Source organism: Carcharhinus amblyrhynchos, chromosome 12 (assembly GCF_965287045.1).
Source record: "Carcharhinus amblyrhynchos chromosome 12, sCarAmb.v2.hapA, whole genome shotgun sequence".
Lineage (NCBI taxonomy): Eukaryota > Metazoa > Chordata > Chondrichthyes > Carcharhiniformes > Carcharhinidae > Carcharhinus > Carcharhinus amblyrhynchos.
Genome location: NC_137335.1, coordinates 18,638,001 through 18,659,673, shown reverse-complemented (window position 1 = coordinate 18,659,673; position 21,673 = coordinate 18,638,001). Strand labels below are relative to the sequence as shown.

General features: G+C 42.4%; 1 protein-coding gene across 1 annotated transcript in view; it reads right to left on the bottom strand.

The window, feature by feature from the left end:
• Positions 1–16,518, bottom strand: part of pygb (phosphorylase, glycogen; brain) — an 85,053-nt gene extending 68,535 nt beyond the window's left edge. The window contains exon 1 of the mRNA XM_080200137.1: positions 16,131–16,518. Within this exon, the coding sequence (XP_080056263.1) occupies positions 16,131–16,373 (243 nt within the window). The 5' untranslated portion in view covers positions 16,374–16,518. The remainder of the gene's footprint in view (positions 1–16,130) is intronic.
• Between the last annotated feature and the right edge of the window lie 5,155 nt (positions 16,519–21,673).

Below are 21,673 nucleotides of genomic sequence, written 5' to 3'. Positions count from 1 at the left end.
ACCGTATGCACTTACTGAGTCCATATCCTTTCATTCCCATCCTATTCATGTATTCATCTAGATGTCCCTTAAATGCCGCTATCGTACCTGCTCCCACCCCCTCCCCAGGCACTGCATTCCAGACATTCACCACCCTCGTAAAAAAAAACTTGCCTCGCACAACTCCTCTAAAAACTTTTCCCCCCACGCACCTCAGAATTTGATTTTTCTACCCTAGGAAAGAGCATCTGACTATCCACTCTCTCAATGCCACTCAATCTTGTAGACTCCTATAGGTCACCCCTCAACCTCCATTGTGCCAGTGAGAACAAACCAGGTTTATCCAACCTCCCCTAATATCTAATACCCTCCAGACCAGGCAACATCCTCTTTTGTACCCTCCCCAAAGCATCCACATCCTTCTGATAGTGTGGCGATCAGAATTGTATACAATATTCCAAATGAGGCCTAACCAATCCCCCCTAAACCTCCTACCCCTCACTTTTAACTTGTGTCCCCTCTTAACTGACCCTTCGACTAAGGGGAACAGCTGCTCCCAACCACCCTATCCATGCCCCTCAATCTGGTCACCCTCAGTCTTCTCTGCTCCAATGAAAACAACTCAAGCCTATTCAAACTCTCTTCAGAGCTTAAACGTTCTATCCCAAATAGCATCCTGGCAAATCTCTGCATCCCCTCCAGTGCATTCATGTCTTTCCTATAATGTGGCAACCAGAACTGCACACAGTACCTCACCAAAATTCTATACAACTCCATCATGACCTCTCTGCTTTTGTAATCTACACTCCGACTGATAAAGGCGAGTGTGCCATATGCCTTTTTTTAAACCTGCCTTTCCAGCTTCAGAGATCTAAGAACAAACACATCAAGGTCCCTTTGTTCTTCGGAACTTCCTATTGTCAGACCTTTCACAATATACTTCCTTGTCAAATTACTCCTTTCAAAGTGCATCTCCTCACACTTTTCAGGGTTAAATTCCATCTGCTGTTTATCCACCCAGTTGACCACCTCGTCTATATCTCCCTGTAACCCAAGACACTCATCATCACTGTTAACCACCCGGCCAATCTTTGTGTCATCAGCAAACTTACTGATCCCGCCCCACCACATGGTCATCTATGTCATTTATAGAAGTGATGAACAATAGGCTCAGTCTCTCCCCAAGTTCCATAACTACCTTCTCATTCTCATGGGTGAAGACAGATGTGAAATATTCATTTAACAGCCCATGTCCTCTGCCTCCACCCACAGAGTTCCCCCTCTAGTCCTTAGTGGGCCCTACTCTTTCCCTGGTTATCCTCTTCCCATTGATATACTTACAGAATATCTTGGGATTTTCCCTACTTTTACCAGCCGGAGCTCTCTTATATCCTCCCTTTGCTCTCCTAATTGGTTTCTTTAAGCTCCATCCTGTACTTTGTTCTCCACTGATGCCTCTGCAGACTGAGTCTCCTTATATAGTTTAAACCCTCTCTTTTCCTTCTCATTGTAAGTTGAATATCTCTAGATATCCATTGTTCTCTGGATTTGTTTCAGCTTATTTTCCTAGAGGGAAAATGTTGGGTGTGACCCTCCCCACTTCATCTTTGAACACTCCCCTGTCCCACTGCTCTTCTATAGATTTCCCAAATAGTAACTCGTTCCAGTCTACCTTGTAAGATCTTGGCCAGATCCTGCCTAATTGTGTTAAAATCTACTCTCCCCCAATCCAAAACTTTTTCCCACAACATGTCAGTCAGTTTCTTTATGCAGAAAGAAATCTGAATTGAACCATGTTGTGGTCGCCATCGCCAAAATGCTCTCCCACCAACACAACAACCACCTGTCTAGCTTCATTTCCCAGAATTTCATCCAGTACAGCTCCTTTCCTTGTTGGATTGTCTCCATACTGACCCAAGACATTTTCCTGCACACTTTTTAAGAACTCTATTCCATCTAAGTCCTTAACATGATAGCTATCCCAATTAATGCTGGAAAAGTTGAAATCACCCAATTCCCTCTGTGAATTGTGCACATATTTGCTCTTCAATTTCCCGCTAACTATCTGGGGGTTGATAATAAATACCTAGCAACGCAACTTTCCTTTTCTTATTCCTAAACTCTACCCACAAAGCTTCATTTGATGCCTCTTCCAAGGTCTCTCTCCTTACTGCAACAACTGCTTCCTTAATTAATAATGCAATGCCTCCTCCTCTTTTACCCCCTCCAACTCACCTGAAGATTCTATATCCCAGGACACAGTGCCAATTCTGCCCCTCACTTGTTTCTATGATGGCTACAATATCATAATTACATGTGCCAGTCCTCGCCCTTAACTCATCCCTTTTACCTTTAGTACTTCTGGACATTAAAGTAGAGGCTGTCCAGCCTGGTCTTACTCCCTTGAAACTTACTACTGCTGCATTCCTTCTGACTGGATTGCTTTTCTACGGCATACTATTCTGCTAACGATCTGGGTCCCATACTTATTAATAATTTAGATTATGGGATAGGCGGCCATATAGCCAAATTTGCCAATGACATAGGGGTAGATGGCACCATAAGCAGTAAAACAACAAGATTAGGTGAATGGCCAAAACTGCGGCAAATGGATTTCAATGTAGGAAATGTGAGGTCATCAGCTTTAAACCCAATATGGATAGATCAGAGTCATTTTTAAATGACGTAAACCTAGAAATAGTCGAGGCCCAAAGTGGTTTGAAATTGGATAATAAAAATCTTTTCTGAGTCTTTCCATGACAATCAAAAGGCAAATGGAATGCTTGTCTCTACATTGAGAAGAGTAGAACATAATGGGCTAGATATAATACCTCAGCAAAGCAAAGCCGTGATAAAAACACACCTGGAGAACAGGGACCAGTTCCGGATATCACATCTAAGTGTATAGATATTGGAGGAAGCGCAGTGTAGGTTTACCAGAATATGGCAAAATTGCAATAAGTGATCACACAAACTAGGATCAAGATTTTCTAACCAGTCCCTTCAGCAGGATCTTCTGGTCCCGCAATGGTAAACCCCTGCCGAGGGTTTCCTGGCAGCGTGGGGTGCATATAGTGGGAAGCCCCACTGAACAGTAGGGCCAGAAGATCGACTGTTAGCCATTGGGAGGTTCCTCCACTGTTACGATACACACCATGGAAAATCTTGCCCTAGGATTGTATTCCCCTGAATTTAGATGGTTATGGGGTTTTATGATCAAAGTTTCAATTCTAAAAAGGTGAACTTATTGGATTTCAACCCTATTTTCTCTATTTGGAAAGTTTACAACTAGGGAGTAGAGCTTTAAAAAAAAATGGTTTGTCAGGAGAGAGATTTGGAAACACCTCTACACACAGAGTGGTTGGAGTTTGAGACTTCTACACAAACAGTAATTGCCAATTTTGACTTGGGGAGTTTTTTTTAAAACTTCAAGTAGTAAGGGATATGGGGCAAAGTATATAAACTGAGTTAGGCCACAGATCTGATATGACCTCTTGAAATGATGGAACAAGCTCAAGGCCCAAATGGTCTATTCCTGCTACCTGTGGAAGGTGGTTATGAGTGGGCTTTGGAAGGTGTGGTGATATTTTGTGCATGTTGGGGGTGGGGAAAAAAAAGAGGAGAGAGAGAGAGAAAAAGAGAGACAAAAAGAGAGGGGGGAGAACGTGCACTCTGAGGCACAGAGCACCCTATTCTTCCTTTGTGAACAAAACTTTAAGAAAAAAAAATGGCCTTCTCACTCCTGCCCACACCAACTGTACCATGGTGCAGGTAGTGTAATATTTGGGTCAACTGGTTTGACAAGGTAGTCAACATGCCATTGTAGTTGGGGTTGTTGTGACTAACACACTATTCATTGCTGACTGCAGAGCTGAAAAATTCAGCTGCTTTATTATTTTAAAATCAGAACTATGTTTGAAATGAGTCTCAAAGCAGAAAGGAAGAAGGAACTTGCATTTATATACTAGAGTAAAGTGCTTTGCAGTCAATGAAAAACATTAGTATAGTCACTAAGCTACAAAGGCATTTCAGACAGTAAAATGCTTTAGGGCATTGTGAAAGCATTATAAAAATGCAAGTTATTTCCAATTAAACAAATGCAATTTATCCACCCCTTTATTCAAACAAAAGATGTTCCAAGTTATTCTGTTAACAGTGGTCAGAATGAAGAACTGACTAGCTCTGAAGGAATATACACTGTCTCCCACCAAGTGACTTAAAGCATAATCTTTTGAAAGAAATGGCCCAATGAATAAGGTAAGTGTTTTAATGTACAGAATTTCATCCTCCTCACATTGCTGCTGGTAAGCTAAAATATCCCACAAAAGCTTAGTGGTATCACTCTTGCTCAAATCAGAAGGTAGCATGTTCAAGTCCTACTCCACACATACAAACACACAATTCGGGTGACATTTTAAGGCAGCATTACACTTAGAGTTACTGCCCTTTAAATGAGAGGTTAGATTAAACTTAGATCCCAAATGCCTTAGATAGAGAAGATTAAGGTGAGGTCTAATAGTGTCCAACAACACTAACAATTCAATAGGAACTATTTTCCCCGGAGGCAGTCCAGAACCAAGTATAACTTTAAAATTAGAACTAGGCCAGATGCCACAGCAGTGGAAAGATGGAACTCTCCTTCAAAGAGTTCATGAGGCAAGGTTAATTGGAAATTTCAAGACAAAGGATTGTTAAATTTTTGTTAGGCAAAATAGGATTACAGAGTCAAGATAAATAATTGGAGTTAAGATATAGATTAACCATGATCTAATCGATCTGAATGGCCTATTCCTGTTATTATGTTTGTTCCTTTGTGTGCTGCTTTGAACTGAGATATCCATTCCATTCTGCTCACGCTTATTTGAGTGAAACTTTTCAAATGCCAAAACTATGCCACATTGTATCCCATAAAACATTTGCCAGCTTGACTCAGTAACACTGCCTACCATAATGTTACAACTACAAAAATAAATCCATCACCTGTGAGAAGCAGAAGAGGACACACTGAGCAGAACTTGCAAGGAACAAGTTCCAGTTCTCAAAGTTGCAAGTAACAGGCTGGCTGTACCATTTAGTTCCTCCTTGAACGTGGCATTTTTCTCAATACACTTAAAGCAACATTCATCAGTACTTTTCATATCAGCCCAAAGAATTTTTAAAGATTTAATTGAGTGTTGTAACAATCACACTTCAGGTGATAGTACTCTCACCCTTAATTCTGAGAAGGTCAGGAGTTCAAATTTCCACCTTAGAGGCTTGAGCACAAAATCTAGGCTGCCACTCAGGTGCAATTTTGAGAAGATGCCAACTTTCAGATGAGACATTTAGCAGAGGCTGCCCCATCAGGTGGGCATAAAAGATCCCACAGAACTATTTGAAGAGCAGGGCAGTTTACTTAAGTGCCTTGACAAATACTTGGCATCAACCAATATCAGAAAGTGCTGTTTGTAGGACTGCATTAACCAAACTGCAAAAACACTTAATTATCTGTGCTGCAATTTGGGATGCCCTGGGGTAATGAAAGTTGTGATGCAAATGCAAGCCTCTCTTTCCAGGAACTGATTCTTCCATATAATGCGTCAGAGTTGCCAAGTTCAACTGCAGCAATACACCGATGTATTGGAATTAAAATTACCACAGACAAGCCGAATGAAGTCAAGATTTAGTTTTTCTGTTAACTGAAAGTGACCCAGCTCAGTCCCTCAACTCAAATCCAACTTCAACTCCCCAAGCATCTTAATAACTTGGTTAAATTAAGTTTCTAGATTTCAGTAATAATTACTCTGCACATTGTTAGAGAAGTTTTGAATTTTATATTTAAAACAAGTTAAATCATATTTTTGATGAAAGCATAGCCATTAAGCTAATCTGGCACATTAAACTGGCAACCACAAAACATTAGAATTGTTTCAGAATGAGAATGAAAATAATTAAGGTTCTATATTTTATAGCTTGCAAAACTTGAACTGCCAGGACACAGGGGTTCAGCATTTTAGAATGTTTACATGAAGATACTGGTCAATTAGTGCAAAGGTGGCGTTTATCTAACAGTACATGCACATTATACAATAATCCAAACAAACATTCAGAGACACAAGACTTTTGTTAATTAGTTCAAGGATAAGGAGCACAAATACAGCAGACTACTTCAATAATTAAATCTGTCTGGACACCAGGTTCTCTCCTGCATATCAGCATTTCTAGTCTCTGTAATTTGCCCAGGTTGAATCTTGCGTGGTTAGCTTTGAGGCCAGAAAATTTAGATTAAGACCATTTAAGGCAAATAGTTTTGTTCTTCTACTCCACAATGATTCAGCAGCAGTTGCAATAATAATTTAGTATCAAACGCAGAATCAGTTCAGAGGTAACCCTTCTGCGTCAAGGGTTCAATCTCACTCCAGAGACTTGAGCACAACATCTAGCCTAGCTACTCCCAGTGCAGTATTGAGGGAATGCTGAAATGATAGGTGCCATCTAAACAGAGGCCCCATCTACCTCCTCAGGTGAACATAAAGGATCCAACATTTAAAGAGCAGGGGAGTTCTCTTAGTGTCCTGATTTAATTCATTGTTGTTTGTGGATCCTTTCTATGAACGTGTTGTTCTATATTACAACATTGACTACTCAGCAAAAATAAATTGGTTGTAAAACACTCGAGACATGCCAAAGTCATGAAAGATGTTACATTAATGCAAGTTCTCTATTTATTAAAAACTCAAGGCGAAGATAAATTGGGTATTTAACTTTATTTTCTGCAACACTAATCCAATCAGGATGGCATTATCTCAATTATTATAGAGAACTTGCAGACTGCATACAGATAAATATTTCATCACATGGGAGAAAGAACCAGAGCTTACCCCAAATATTTAATGCATTCTGATGTCCATTTATAAGTAGGTAAAGTTGCCATAATCCCAGATGACCATAGACTGTTCTCCCCTTGAGTGAGAAGAGCTGACTGGCAGTGGTGATTTAACCTGAAGATCACCACAGCTCAGGCGAGGGGCAAGGTTGAGAAGGTGGGCCTTCATGAATAACCTCAGCCGGTACAGAAATTGTAACCACACTATTGGCATCACTCTGCATCATTAACCAATTATCCAGCCAATTGAGCTGAATTGGCCAACTCCCTTCGACAAAGTTCCTTAGATGCAGAGGTGATAACAGAGGACTGGAGAATTGTAAATGTTACATACACATTTGTCCAAAAAGGGTACAAGGATAAACCCAGCAGCTACAGGCCAAAACAGTTAACTTCAGTGGTGGGAAAACTATTACAAACAGTAATCTTGGACAAAATTAACAGCCACTTGGACAAATGTGAATTAATGGAGAAAAGCCAATATGAATTTGTTAAAGGAAAAAGCAACCTTCACGAACAGCAAAACAAAGTGTAAGAAAAAGTCAGCAGGTCTGGCAGCATTTACATAGGGAAACAGAGGTAACGTTTCACATCCAAAGTGACCTAGTCCAAAAATCATCACAGTTCTATCTCTCATCGGTTTGTTGTTGAGAAAAGGGTCGGGTTGTAGTGTCAGACAGGGGAAAAAGGAAGGTCAGGAGATAGGTGTTAGAGGGCAGGAGAGATTAAGTGAAAAGATTCATGGAACAGAAGGCAAAAGGAATGCAATGGTTGTAGTAAAGAAACAAAGTATTTGTCAAAAGTAAATTTTTAAATGGTAGAACAAAAGGACAGCTCTCCGAAAGCAAAATGTGAAAAATAAGATACACACTGGCACTTGGCAAAAGCAAAATAAAATGGGGAACAGATTTCACGGTCTGAAGTTGTTGAACTCAATGTTGAGTCCAAAGGCTGTAAAAGCACCTAATCAGAAGATGATTGCTTGCATTGGGCTTTACTAGAACACTACAGCAGATCAAAGACAGAAAAATGAGCATGAAACTAATGTAGTTAGTTCTTCCCCCAAAAAAGAGCCTTAATGGTCTCGAAATGTTAATTATATTTCTCTCTCCACAGAAGTTGTTTTTCCAGGGTTTTGTTCAAATTTCCAGCAGCCACAGTATTTAGCTTTTACACCAACACCTTCATTATCAATCTGTTGACAAAGGGTGGTGCTGTTGCCTGGCATACTGACCTCCACCTAGCAGAAGACAAGCATCAACTCTCAGACACTTCCTCCTACACTACACACTCCAGACCATGACTCCACCACAGAACACCAAGTTTGTATTACCAGGACTGTTGGTGACTTATCTCAAGACACCATCCCTCGACAGCTGTCAACCTCATAGTCCCCCAACCACTATAAGTCCAATTCAACATCCTTCTCTACATGCACAAACAGAACTCTCACAGCTGCCTTGACTACATATGCCCACACCCTGTCTCCCCTGTAAGCATTCCATTCCAGTCTCTCAGTTTTTCCATTGCATCTATTCTGATGATGTGACCTTCCATACCGGCACCTCTGATGTATCCTCTTTTCCTTAACTATGGATTCCCCATTCCCATTCATGGTTGGGAAAGCTCTCAAATGTATCTGACCCATTTCCCACACCTCACCTTTCTCCTCTCACCTAGGACCATGACGGGATTCCCCTTGTCCTCACATTTCACTGCACCAGCCTCAGTATTCAATATCATCCTGTGCTACTTCTGCCAGGTACAGTACAAGTCCAGAACTAAAGGGTCACGGTTTGAAAATAAGGGGTAAACCTTTTTGAACCAAGGTGAGGAGAAATTTCTTCACCCACAGGGTGATGAAACATGCGGCGTTCACGGCACAGAAAGTAGCTAAGGCCAAAACAATGTCTGATTTCAAGAATTAATTATAGCTCTTGGGGTTGAAGGGATCAAATGATATGGGGAGAAAGAGGGGAAAATCAGGATATTGAATTCAATGATCAATCATGATCAAAATGAATGGCAGAGCAGGCACAAAGAACACAGAACATTACAGCGCAGTACAGGCCCCTCAGCCCTTGATGTTACACCGACCTGTGAAACCAATCTAAAGCCCACCTAATCTACACTATTCCAATATCATCCATATGTTTATCCAATAACCATTTCAATGCTCTTAAAGTTGGCAAGTCCACTATTGTTGCAGGCAGGGCATTCATGCCCTTACTACTCTGAGTAAAGAGCCTACCTCTGACATCTGTCCTATATCTATCACCCCTCAATTTAAAGCTACGTCCTCTCGTGGTAGCCATCTCCATCCAAGGAAAAAGGCTCTCACTGTCCACCCTATATAATCCTCTGATCATCTTACGCCTCTATTAAGTCGCCTCTTAACCTTCTTCTAATGGTCCCTCAGCCTTTCCTCATAAGATCTTCCCACCATACCAGGCAACATCCTGGTAAGTCTCCTCTGCACCCTTTCCAACGCTTCCAAATCCTTCCTAATAATATGGCAACCAGAACTGTACGCAATACTCCAAGTCCAGCCGCACCAGAGTTTTGTATAGCGGCAAGGTGACCTCATGGCTCTGAAACTCAATCTCTCTACCAATAAAAGCTAACACACCATACACCTTAACAACCCTATCACCTAGGTGCCAACTTTCAGGGATCTATGCACATGGACACTGAGATCTCTCTGCTCATCGACACTATCAAGTAACTTACCGTCAGCCCAGTACTCTCTATTCCTGTTACTCCTTCCAAAGTGAATCACTTCACTTTTCCGCATTAAATTCCATTTGCCACCTCTCAGCCCAGCTCTGGAGCTTATCTATGTCCCTCTGTAACCTGCAACATCCTTCCACACTCTCCACCAACTTTACTGTCATCTGCAAATTTACTAACCCATTCTTCTAGCCCTCATCCAGGTCATTTATAAAAATGACAAACAGCAGTGGCTCCAAAACAGATCTTGCAGTACACCACTAGTAACTGAACTCCAGGATGAACATTTCCCATCAATCACCATCCTCTATCTTCTTACAGCTAGCCAATTTCTGATCCAAACTGCTAAATCACCCTCAATCACACGCCTCCGTATCTTCTGCAAAAGCTTACCGGTGGGAACCTTATCAAACGCTTTACTGGAATCCATATACACCACATCGACTGCTTAACCCTCATCCACCACTCTGGTCACCTTCTCAAAGAACTCAATAAGGTCTGTGTGCCCGACCTATCCTTCACACAACTGTGCTGACTATCCCTAATCAAATTATTCCTTTCTAGATGATTATAAATCCTTGAATAATCCTTTCCAAAACTTTGCCCACAACAGAAGTAAGGCTCACTGGTCTATAATTATGGGGGCTGTCTCTACTCCCTTTCTTGAACATTTGCTAACGTCCAGTCTTCTGGCACTACATTTGTGGACAATGACTACCTAAAGATCAAAGAGAGGTTCTGCAATCTCCCCCCTAGCCTCCTAGAAAATCCTAGGATAAATCCCATCCAGTGCAGGGACTTATCTATTTTCATACTTTCCAGAATTGCTAACACCACCTCCTCATGAACCTCAATCCCGTCTAGTCTAATAGCCTGTATCTCAGTATTCGCCACAACATTGTCTTTTTCCTGTGCGAATACTGACAAAAAATATTCATCTAGTGCATCTATCTCTTCGGACTCCACGCACAAATTCCCACTACTGTCCTTGACAAACCCCAATCTTACCCTAAATCATTCTTTTATTCCTGACATACTCATGGAAAGCTTTAGGATTTTCCTTGCTCCTACCTGCCAAAGACTTCTAATGTCCCCTCCTGGCTCTTCTTAGCACTTTCTTTAGGTCCTTCCTGGCTAACTTGTAACTCTCAAGTGCCCTAACTGAGGCTTCACATCTCATCTTGACATAAGTCTCCTCACTGTCCTTATTCAAGATAATAGGTGTTAATTCACAAAATCTGTTTACAATCAAATTCTAACATGAAAAATGCCATTCTAACTATATTTATCAAACTATTTGTTTAACTGAAAGATAAATCACATTGTTCCAAATTTTCCAGCTGTTCACACCTTGCTGCCACTGCAACAGGAGGAGGATTTGGTACTCAAATCTCTGCTTGCTGCAGTGGGACCAGAAAATCCTGCTGGAGTGAATGGCCAGAAAATGCCACCCAATATTCTTCTCTTCTAATCAACCATCAAGGTTTTGAATGTTTACTCCAGCTTCCTGCAGTTTCCTTCAATGTCCTGATTTTCGACTGTGGATGGATTGTCATGATCTTTTGTACCAGCCACTAATTTAGACTCTTCCCCAATATCCCTTGTGCTTTTCAGACTTTCATCCAATTTGCCCTGAGTGCTTTGCACTGTCCAACTAACTCCAACTTCATAATAAGGCACTGTTTCTTCAGTGATCTCACCACCTGGTTCATCAGGGGGTTCAACATCAGTGTCAGTGCCTTCCTTAGTTTCATTGCAGAGAAGGATACTGGCAACAAACCCTTCCAATTTACTGCCACAGTTGTCAACGTTCGCTGCACCAGATGTAGGCTCAAAGAAACCTGGCTGATCCAACTTGGTCCCACAGATATTCTCTCCTGCTGCCTCAGTAGCCATGTCTGACTCAAACTCATTGTCTTCTTCCATACCCTGTTGTAGTTCTGCACCACAGATATTGACATCTGCATTAGAATTGACTTTTTCCAGGAGGGAACTCAGCTCTGCAGCACAGACATTAACCTGCACAGTGTCAAGACTATCTGCACTTGCACTGCCTCCCAGCCTGCTCTTAGGTTCTTCACAGCTTACTCCAAAAGCCTCTGAAAAAACTGACATTTTCATCCTCAGCAAAAGCCAACTCCTCTGCTAAGTTATACTCACTTCCATCTGTAACCGGATACTCCACTGCAAATAAGCCATTGTCAGTTCTGAAAGATAGAGGGGCCTACTTCTGCTTCTAGTTTCTATGTTACCAAACAATTTTCTCTCACCTTTGAGAATTCCATAGAGATTGTTCACTCCATAACAGTCTAGTCACCCCAAAACCTCATCTCTTCCCATGCCACAATTCCAAATAATGTTAATGATATGCTATTAGGATACACAGATGAAGGACATTACATATTTTTTGCATATATAAATAGAGGATTTCAAAAGGGAATACAAATATGGGATTTTCCCCTTTAAGGGGCTGTTAATCAGTTAATCTGATTATTAGTTCATTTGTTTGTTTTATTGGTACACCAAAAATAGTTTAAATATAGGATACTGGTACATTGGTAGAAGAGGAGAGCTGCAGGACTGCACAAAGTCAATAAACTTTCAGTAGAGTTCTTTGTTTTGACCCTACTAACTTCAAAGTGCAGGAGATGCAACACCTATAGTTTTAAGAACATAAGAACATAAGAAATAGGAGTAGGCCATCTAGCCTGCCCCGCCATTCAATAAGATCTTGGCTGATCTGTCGTGGCTCAGTTCCACTTTCCCGCCCTCTCCCCATAACCCTTAATCCCCTCTTATCAAAAACCCATCAACCCGCGTCTTAAAAATATTTAGCGAGGCAGCCTCCACCACTTCAACGGGCAGAGAATTCCAGAGATTCACCACCCTTTGAGTGAAGAAGTTCCTCCTCAACTCCATTCTAAACCACCCCCCCTTTATCTTGAGGCTGTGCCCCCTAGTCCTACTGTCTTTTTTGAGCGGGAAGAGTCTCTCCACCTCTATCCTATCCATCCCATTCATCATCTTAAACGCCTCAATGAGATCTCCCCTCATTCTTCTAAACTCTAACGAGTACAAGCCTAGTTTATTCAGCCTCTCCTCATAGCTCAACCCCCTCAACTCCGGTATCAGTCTAGTAAACCTCCTCTGCACTCCCTCCAAGGCCAAAATATCTTTGCGCAGGTGTGGCGCCCAAAACTGCGCACAGTACTCCAGCTGTGGCCTCACCAATGCCCTATACAGCTGCAGCAAGACCTCCCTACTTTTATATTCAATCCCCCTCGCTATGAAGGCCAGCATCCCATTCGCCTTCCTGACCACGTGCTGCACCTGCAAGCTGGGTTTTTGCGACTCATGCACAAGGACCCCGAGGTCCCTCTGCACCGTCGCCTGCTGCAGTTTTTCGCCACGCAAGTAATAGTCCTTCCTACCATTATTCCTACCAAAGTGGACCACCTCACACTTGCCAACATTAAATTCCATTTGCCATTTCCTGGCCCATTTGCCCAGCCTATCTCGATCCTTCTGTAGACTCTCCACACCCTCCGCACAATTTGCCGTTCCCCCAATCTTGGTGTCATCAGCAAATTTCGACACCCTACACTCGGTTCCCTCCTCCAGATCATCTATATAAATGGTAAAAAGCTGAGGCCCCAGCACCGACCCCTGGGGCACTCCACTAGTCACCATCCGCCAATCCGAATAGCACCCATTGACCCCCACTCTCTGCCTCCTATTTGACAACCAATCCTCTATCCACACTAACACCCTACTCCCAACTCCATGTCCCCCGACCTTCTGCAATAACCTCTTGTGAGGTACCTTGTCAAACGCCTTCTGAAAATCTAGAAAGACCACATCCACCGGCTCTCCTCTATCCATTGCCCTAGACACATCCTCATAGAACTCCAGTAAATTTGTCAGACACGACTTCCCTTTAATGAAACCGTGCTGCGTCTGCTCTATCAAGCAATTCCCTTCAAGATGCCTCGCAATTTCCTCCTTAATGACGGATTCTAACATTTTACCTACCACAGACGTTAAACTAACCGGCCTATAATTCCCCACCTTTTGCCTGGCACCCTTCTTAAACAACGGTGCAACATTAGCCGCTTTCCAATCTTCCGGCACTTCCCTGGAATCCAGCGACGTCTGGAAAATAACCAAGGCATCCACTATCACCTCCGCCATTTCTTTCAGAACCCTCGGATGCATTCCATCCGGTCCTGGGGACTTGTCCACAATCAGCCCCTCCAGTCTGTCGAGCACCGCCTCTCTAGTAACAGTAATGTCATTAAGACCTTCCAGTCCTACCACCTTTCCATCGCTAACACCCGGCAAATTATTCACGTCCTCCTCCATGAAGACAGAAACAAAAAAGTTATTCAATACCTTAGCCATATCCCCATCCCCTACCACTAGGTCCCCTTTCTCATCCTCTAAAGGACCAACGTTCATCCTAGCCAGCCTCTTCCTTTTTATATATTTATAAAAACTCTTGCTATCCTTTTTTATATTAAGCGCTAGCCCAGCTTCATAGTTTCTCCTACCCTTCTTTATCAACTTCTTTGTCAATCTTTGTTGACATTTAAACCTCTCCCAATCCTCTTCTCGCCCACTACTCTTAGCTAATCTAAATTCCTCTGCTTTTAATTTAATTTTACCTCCATGTTCCTCAACATCCAAGACCCAAACCCCCTTCCAGATGAATGAGTGCATGTATTCCTTCAATTTAGTACACTGTATTCACTGCTCACAAAGTAATTTCCTCTATGTTGAGATCAAATGCATCTTAAAGTCAAGATTTTGTGGAATACCTCTGTCCTCAATCCATGAGCCTGATATCAAACTTCCAGTGACTTTTCATTTTAATTTTCACTTTGGCCTTACGTGACATTTCTGTCCACAGCCTAGGGCAGAGTTCCAGTGAAGCTGAACACAGGCTCGAAAACAGCACCACATCTTTTAATTTGGTACTTTGCAGCCCTCTAGCCACACTGCGTTTAACAATTTCAGACCATAATCTCTATCTCATCATTTTGTTTCTTTTTCTCTGCAGATTCTGGTCTTTATCTTGTTTTTCTCATTTTTGGCTTTGGACAGTAGCTATTCAGTATTCTGCCATGTTCACCTGCTCTGGGCCCATATTTTGTTTCTTTACTCATCCCATTAACATTCACTTTGACTAATCGCACCAAATCTTGTGCATTTAATGTCTCCTATCTTTTGTGTAATCCCAGACTTTTTGTTCTTCTTCCACCTTTCTCCATAAAATTTATTAAATTTCTAACTTTTCCAGTTCTGGTGCAAGGCCATGATTTGAAACATTAACTGTTTTTCACTCCACAGATGCTACCAGATCTGCTGAGTGTTTCCAGCATTTTCTTTGATGAACGTTTATAAAATATAGTTTTGACCTCAGCTGCAATATTGTGTGCAATTCTAGGCAACATACCTTTGAGGACGACGTGAAGGCTTCAGTGCAAAAAATAGACTTGAAAAGTGGTTCTAGTCATGTGAGAAACTTCAGTTAATTGGACAGATTGGAGAAAACAAGGTTGTTTTCCTTCAATAGAAAGTTGCGACGTGATTTGATACAAATGTTCAAAATCTTGAATGAGGATAGATAGGAAGAAATTGCCTCCATTAGCAGAAGGGTTGAGAACCAGAGGACACCAATATACAAAAACGAACAGCAAAAGAACCAGGCAACATGAGGAAAAAGCATTTTTACACAGCGTGTGGTTAAGATTTAAAATGCACTACTGCAGAGCCTGGTGAAAGTAGATTCGATTGTGGCTTTCCAAAGAAATCGGATAAGCACCTGAAGAGAAAACAAAATGCAGAACCACAGGGAAAGCGAGTGGGGCTAGCTGATCTGCTCTTGCAGAGAGCCAGAATGGCCTTTTCTAATGATTCTAATCAGAGTGATTCAGGATAACTCAAGTAGAGTACTTCTCTAAGCGCATATATACTATGCGGCATTCCCTTAAAGATTTACTGTATAACCCAACTAAAGCAAAACAACACAGGACAAATTCAGGTCAAATCTATGCAAGTCCCAATATAACTAACCTCAAACTACGACAAATTTCACAGTATTTAAGGACTGCACCAGACTGGATTAGTACTTGTCGAAAGCTTCCTGTAAATATTTTTAAACAGATATTCCTCTATTTTCACAATTCACTGTATTATATAAATCATTTTCTTTAGTATTGCAGGATGAGGATGTAAAACAAAAAAACTACAGAACATGTTACGTAGAATGTGAAAAAACATTCAAATGCTTGAGGGGGCGCTTTTTTAAGATTAACATTCAACCGTTTTAAAATTGGTCTGATCATAAATTCCCAACATATTTTTTGCATGACCATCATATAAAAGTTCCTCTCTCTCATTCTTGCACACTTTAATTGCAATAGAACGGTAAATTTCCAATGCAATGTTGTGTAAGCAGTTATCAGTCAACGGCTGATAAGCGGAAGATGTAATAATTCCCGTCCAAACCGGGACGTGACTAGGTTTGGTTGGTGCAGTACAGTCCATTACTCACCTTAGGATCTTTCTCGTAGTAATGCTGTTGGGTGCGGATCCAACGTCCAACCAGGTGGTCGCGGATGGTGTGAGCTAGGGCGAAGTAGTAATCCCGAGGGGTGGCGACATTTCTGTCCTTGACCAGTGTGAAATGCAGATGCCTGTTGAAGCTTTTCTTCAACTCCACCACGTCCCCGAGCTCGGCGATCCCCCTCACGCTTATTTGCTTCCTCCTTTCAAAGTCTGTCAGCGGGGTGGCCATGGTGTCTTGTTCGGTGGGGAGGAGGCTCTGGGGCTGCAATGGGAGACTCAAAGCTCTACACAGGGCTCCGGCTCAGCTCAGACTAAACCCAATTGTTGGTTGCGCCTCGTCCTTCCTGCTATGAGACGTGCTCAATACGTAGCGCTCCGGGCACAGGAAGGGGGAGGGAGAAAGGCCGAACATGCAAAACATTTGCGAGCCTACCCCACTGCAAACACGGAAAGCTGCATCAGGCAGGGTTGGGGACACCCAACCTTGAGTGGCATGTCGCCAAGTGCATAATCACAAGAGAGTCAAATTACAGATTGCACCCCACGTAAAAGGGAGGGAACTGATTGGAACAGAATGCACCTCAAGTGAAACAGATTGATCTCCACATAGTGGTAGATTGCACCCCATATGAACAGTAAGCTGGACTGCACTCCCATATTAACAGAGTAAGATAGAATGCACCCTCATGATCAAGAAAGGTGCAAGATTGGATCCCCTGAGAAAGATTGCACCCCCTTATAAACTGTGAGATAGCATGCATCCCCATCTGAGGAATGAAATAGCTTGCACCCCACATAACACAGTGAGGTAGATCAGATTCCCACTGAAATAGACTGCACCCTCATGATTGCAAATAAACTTTTAAAAACTTGTCAATTGATTAATGTAAGAATGGACTGCATTCACTGTGCACCTCCTGTGAAAATTCCCTGGTGGAAGCTTTCCTAACCAAATACCAAGAAAGCAGCCCCATATAAGCATGGGAAAGATTTGGTATTTTGATATTGATTAAAAAATACTGATGTATTACAATGGGTTCTTAGATTTCTAACAAGGTAGTTGAGCCTCAGAAGCAAAAAGATTGGATCCTACTACTGCACCAGGAAATCATTGATTAAGATTAACGTTGAGTGAGTAAATCCAATTATTTTTCACATTGCTACAGCTTCCAAATACTGAAGTACTCTGCATACCTTTTGCAATAAATTACTGTTAGATCTGTTGATAAGAGGCTGAAAAAATTCAGCAGTCTCAGCAAGATGACAAAGCATTAAGTTAATAAAATGGGGGATGAGGTGCAATGATTCAGGAAAGGATAAATTCAAAAACAGCAAAGAAAATGGCACAGCTTTCCAGTAGAGTTTACAGTAAAATTAAGCAGTGAGTCCAGAAGGGGCAGCGAGGATGATACGGTTATAGGGTCTCAGGCATTAAGGTGCTTTAGAGAAATTTGGAACATAATCAAAGCTGAAGAAACTGCATAAAATGCCCCTCCCTTGATTAAAAGTCAGAATGGAGCCAACCCCGCGGAAGGACAACTGCCTTATCGTCAATTAATTGTTGCAGTTTCACCAGAGAGTTGCCAGCCAATAGTTCTCCAGTTCCAACACCATCACTGGGTGCACATGGAATAGGTGATAACATACTGTCATGTCATGCATTGAGGATTGGCCTTCAGGCAAAGATCAGAGAGTAGGAATAAACTGGTCATTCTCGCATTGGCAGGCTGTAGCTAGTGGAGTACCACAAGGATCAGTACTTGGGGCCCCAGTTTCTGATAGTATATATCAATGATTTGGATGTGGGGAACAAATGTAATATTTCTAAATCAATGGATGATACAGAGCTAGTCAGGAATGTGTGTTGTGAGGAAGACTGAAAGCAGCTATAGAAGATTTTGGACAGACTTGGTGAGTGGGCAAGAACTTGGTAGATGTAATATAATGTGGAAAAATTTGAGGTAATCAGCTTTGGTAGAAAGAACAGATGCGTAGAGTATTTCCGAAATGGTAAGAACTTAGGAAGTGTTGATGTACAAGGGGACCAGGGTGTCCTTGTCCATAAGTCCTTGAAGGCTAGCAAACAGGTGCAGAAAGCTATTAGGTAGGCTAATTGAATGTTAGCCTTTAATACAGGAGTAGTGAGGTCTTGCTTTAATTGTATGAGAGCTTGGTTACATTGCATCTGGAGTACGCTGTGCAGTTTTGTTCCTCTTATCGCAGAAAGGACATTATTACCATAAAGAGAGTGCAACAAAGGTTCACCGGACATGTTCTGGGAATGGCAGGATGTCTTATGAAGAGGTTGGACAAAGTGGCCCTCTATTTTCAAGAGTTTCAAAGAATGAGAGGTGATCTTATTGAAACCTTAAAGGAATAGATATGGTAGATGCAGGTGAGATTGGTTGGAGAGGCTAGAATCAAGGGTAACAATTTCAAAATAAGGGAATTGCCACTTAGGACTGAGATGAAGAGAAATTTCTTTACACAGAGCGTTGTGTATCTTTAGAATTCTCTGTCCCAGAGGGCTGTGAAAGCTCAGGCATCGTGTATGTTTAAAGCAGAGATTGATAGATTTCTGAATAACAACAACATAAAGGGTTATGGGGAGAGTGGGGGTAAAAGGCATTGAAGGGTCTGATCATCTATGATCATAATAAATGGCAGATCAGGCTCAATGGGCTGAACGGCCAACTCCTGCTCCTATGAGCAGTGGCCATTGCTGATACTGCATTCAGCTCTTGGGGAGGGGATGCTCCAATGTGGCTGGGGACCTACTAAAGACGGAGCCCTCTGACATTAACCTGCACAGGGAAACCTGTCAAGCTGACCAGTTGGAATGGGCCTCCCCCATTGCCAGTGAGATCCTCAATTGGTTTACAGGTGCACGATTCTAACCCTGCTGTTGGTTAAATTATGCTCGGGGTTAACAACAAAGAACAAAGAACAACCCAGCACGGGAAACAGGCCCTTCGGCCCAACGAGCCCGCGCCGCCGCATCCTCCTACCCTACCCTACCTACACCTACCCTGCCCTGCGTTAAGTTGAATACTTATGCAGTGGGAAGGCTGCATGCTGGATTTTATGTCTCCCTTCCCTTTCAAACCCATTTACAGGGGAGTGTTAAATCCAGCCACTATGTGAATCATTTGCAACTTAATAGCAAAAATAGAAAATAATAGGTTTTATGTAACAGCAATCACAGAGACATAGTTGTAAAATGACTAAGATTGTGACCTAAATATTCTAAGATACTTAATTTTGACGAGGTAGGCAAAATGGAAAAGAACATAAGAACATAAGAAATAGGAGCAGGAGTAGGCCATCTAGCCCTTCGAGCCTGCCCCGCCATTCAATAAGATCATGGCTGATCTGAAGTGGCTCAGTTCCACTTTCCCGCTTTCTCCCCATAACCCTTAATCCCCTTGCCTACCAAAAACCTATCTACCCGCGTCTTAAATATATTTAGCAAGGTAGCCTCCACCACTTCAACGGGCAAAGAATTCCAGAGATTCACCACCCTTTGAGTGAAGAAGTTCCTCCTCAACTCCGTTCTAAACTGCACCCCCCTTATCTTGAGGCTGTGCTCTCTAGTCCTGCTGTCCATTCTGAGCGAGGAGAACCTCTCCACCTCTACCCTATCCATCCCTTTCATCATCTTATACGTCTCAATAAGATCCCCCCTCATCCTTCTAAACTCTAACGAGTACAAGCCCAGTCTATTCAGCCTCTCTTCATAGCTCAACCCCCTCAACTCCGGTATCAGCCTAGTGAACCTCCTCTGCACTCCCTCCAAGGCCAAAATATCCTTGCGCAAGTGCGGCGACCAAAACTGCACACAGTACTCGAGTTGTGGCCTCACCAGTGCCCTGTACAGTTGCAGCAAGACCTCCCTACTTTTATATTCAATCCCCCTCGCTATGAAGGCCAGCATCCCATTTGCCTTCCTGACCACCTGCTGCACCTGTAGGCTGGGTTTTTGCAACTCATGCACAAGGACCCCCAGGTCCCTCTGCACTGTAGCATGCTGCAGCTTTTCGCCCTGTAAGTAGGAGTCCTTCCTACTATTATTCCTACCAAAGTGGATAACCTCACACTTGCCAACATTGTATTCCATCTGCCAGGTCCTCACCCACTCGCTCAGCCTATCTAGATCCCTCTGCAGACTTTCTACACACTCTGCACTATTTGCTGTTCCACTTATCTTTGTGTCATCAGCAAATTTCGACACCTTACACTCGGCTCCCTCCTGCAGATCATCTATATAAATGGTAAATAGACACATCCTCATAGAATTCCATTAAATTCGTCAGACACGACTTCTCCTTAACGAATCCGTGCTGCGTCTGCTCTATCAAACAATTCTTCTCAACATGCCTCGCTATTTCCTCTTTGATGACGGATTCAAGCATTTTTCCTACAACAGATGTTAAACTAACCGGCGTATAATTCCCTGCCTTTTCCCTACCCTTTTTAAACAGCGGTGTAACATTAGCCGTTTTCCAATCTTCTGGCACTTCCCTGGAATCCAGCAAGGTTTGGAAAATAATCACCAAGGCATCCACTATCACCTCCGCCATTTCCTTCAGAACCCTTGGATGCATTCCATCCGGTCCTGGGGACTTGTCCACCATCAGTCCTTCTAGTCTGTCGAGTACTACCTCTCTAGTAACAATGATCTCATTCAGGCCCTCCACCCCTACCATCTTTCCATCGTTAACACCCGGCAAACTATTCGCGTCCTCCTCCGTGAAGACCGAAGCAAAAAAGTTATTCAAGGCCTCAGCCATTTCCTCATCCCCAAAAGGAAAAGTAATATAAGTAAACATGGGTTCCTTAAAGACAGCGACAGGCAAAGTTATGATGGGGAATAAGGAAACAACAGAACATTAAACTCATGCCTCATATCTGTCTCCATGATAGTAGATACAAATTACGTACTTGCAAAAGCATTGTGGAAATAATGGAGAATCAAGGGTCAACTTAAAATGATGAACATGAAGAAATCAATACAAGCAAAGAAATAGTACTGGAAAAATAATGTGGCAAAAAATCCCCTTTACATGATGATCTGCTTTCTTGGTGCTCAGCGGAAATTTATTCCGATGGTCAAAAAGGATAGTAGGAGGAGAGGTAATAAGCCGTGGATAACGAAGGAGGTGAAGGAAAGTGTTAAACTAAAAGCGGAGGAATTTAGAGTAGCTAAGAGTAGTGGGCGAGAAGAGGATTGGGAGAGGTTTAAATGTCAACAAAGATTGACATAGAAGTTGATAAAGAAGGGTAGGAGAAACTATGAAGCTGGGCTAGCGCTTAATATAAAAAAGGATAGCAAGAGTTTTTATAAATATATAAAAAGGAAGAGGCTGGCTAGGGTGAATGTTGGTCCTTTAGAGGATGAGAAAGGGGACCTAGTGGTAGGGGATGGGGATATGGCTAAGGTATTGAATAACTTTTTTGTTTCTGTCTTCATGGAGGAGGACGTGAATAATTTGCCGGGTGTTAGCGATGGAAAGGTGGTAGGACTGGAAG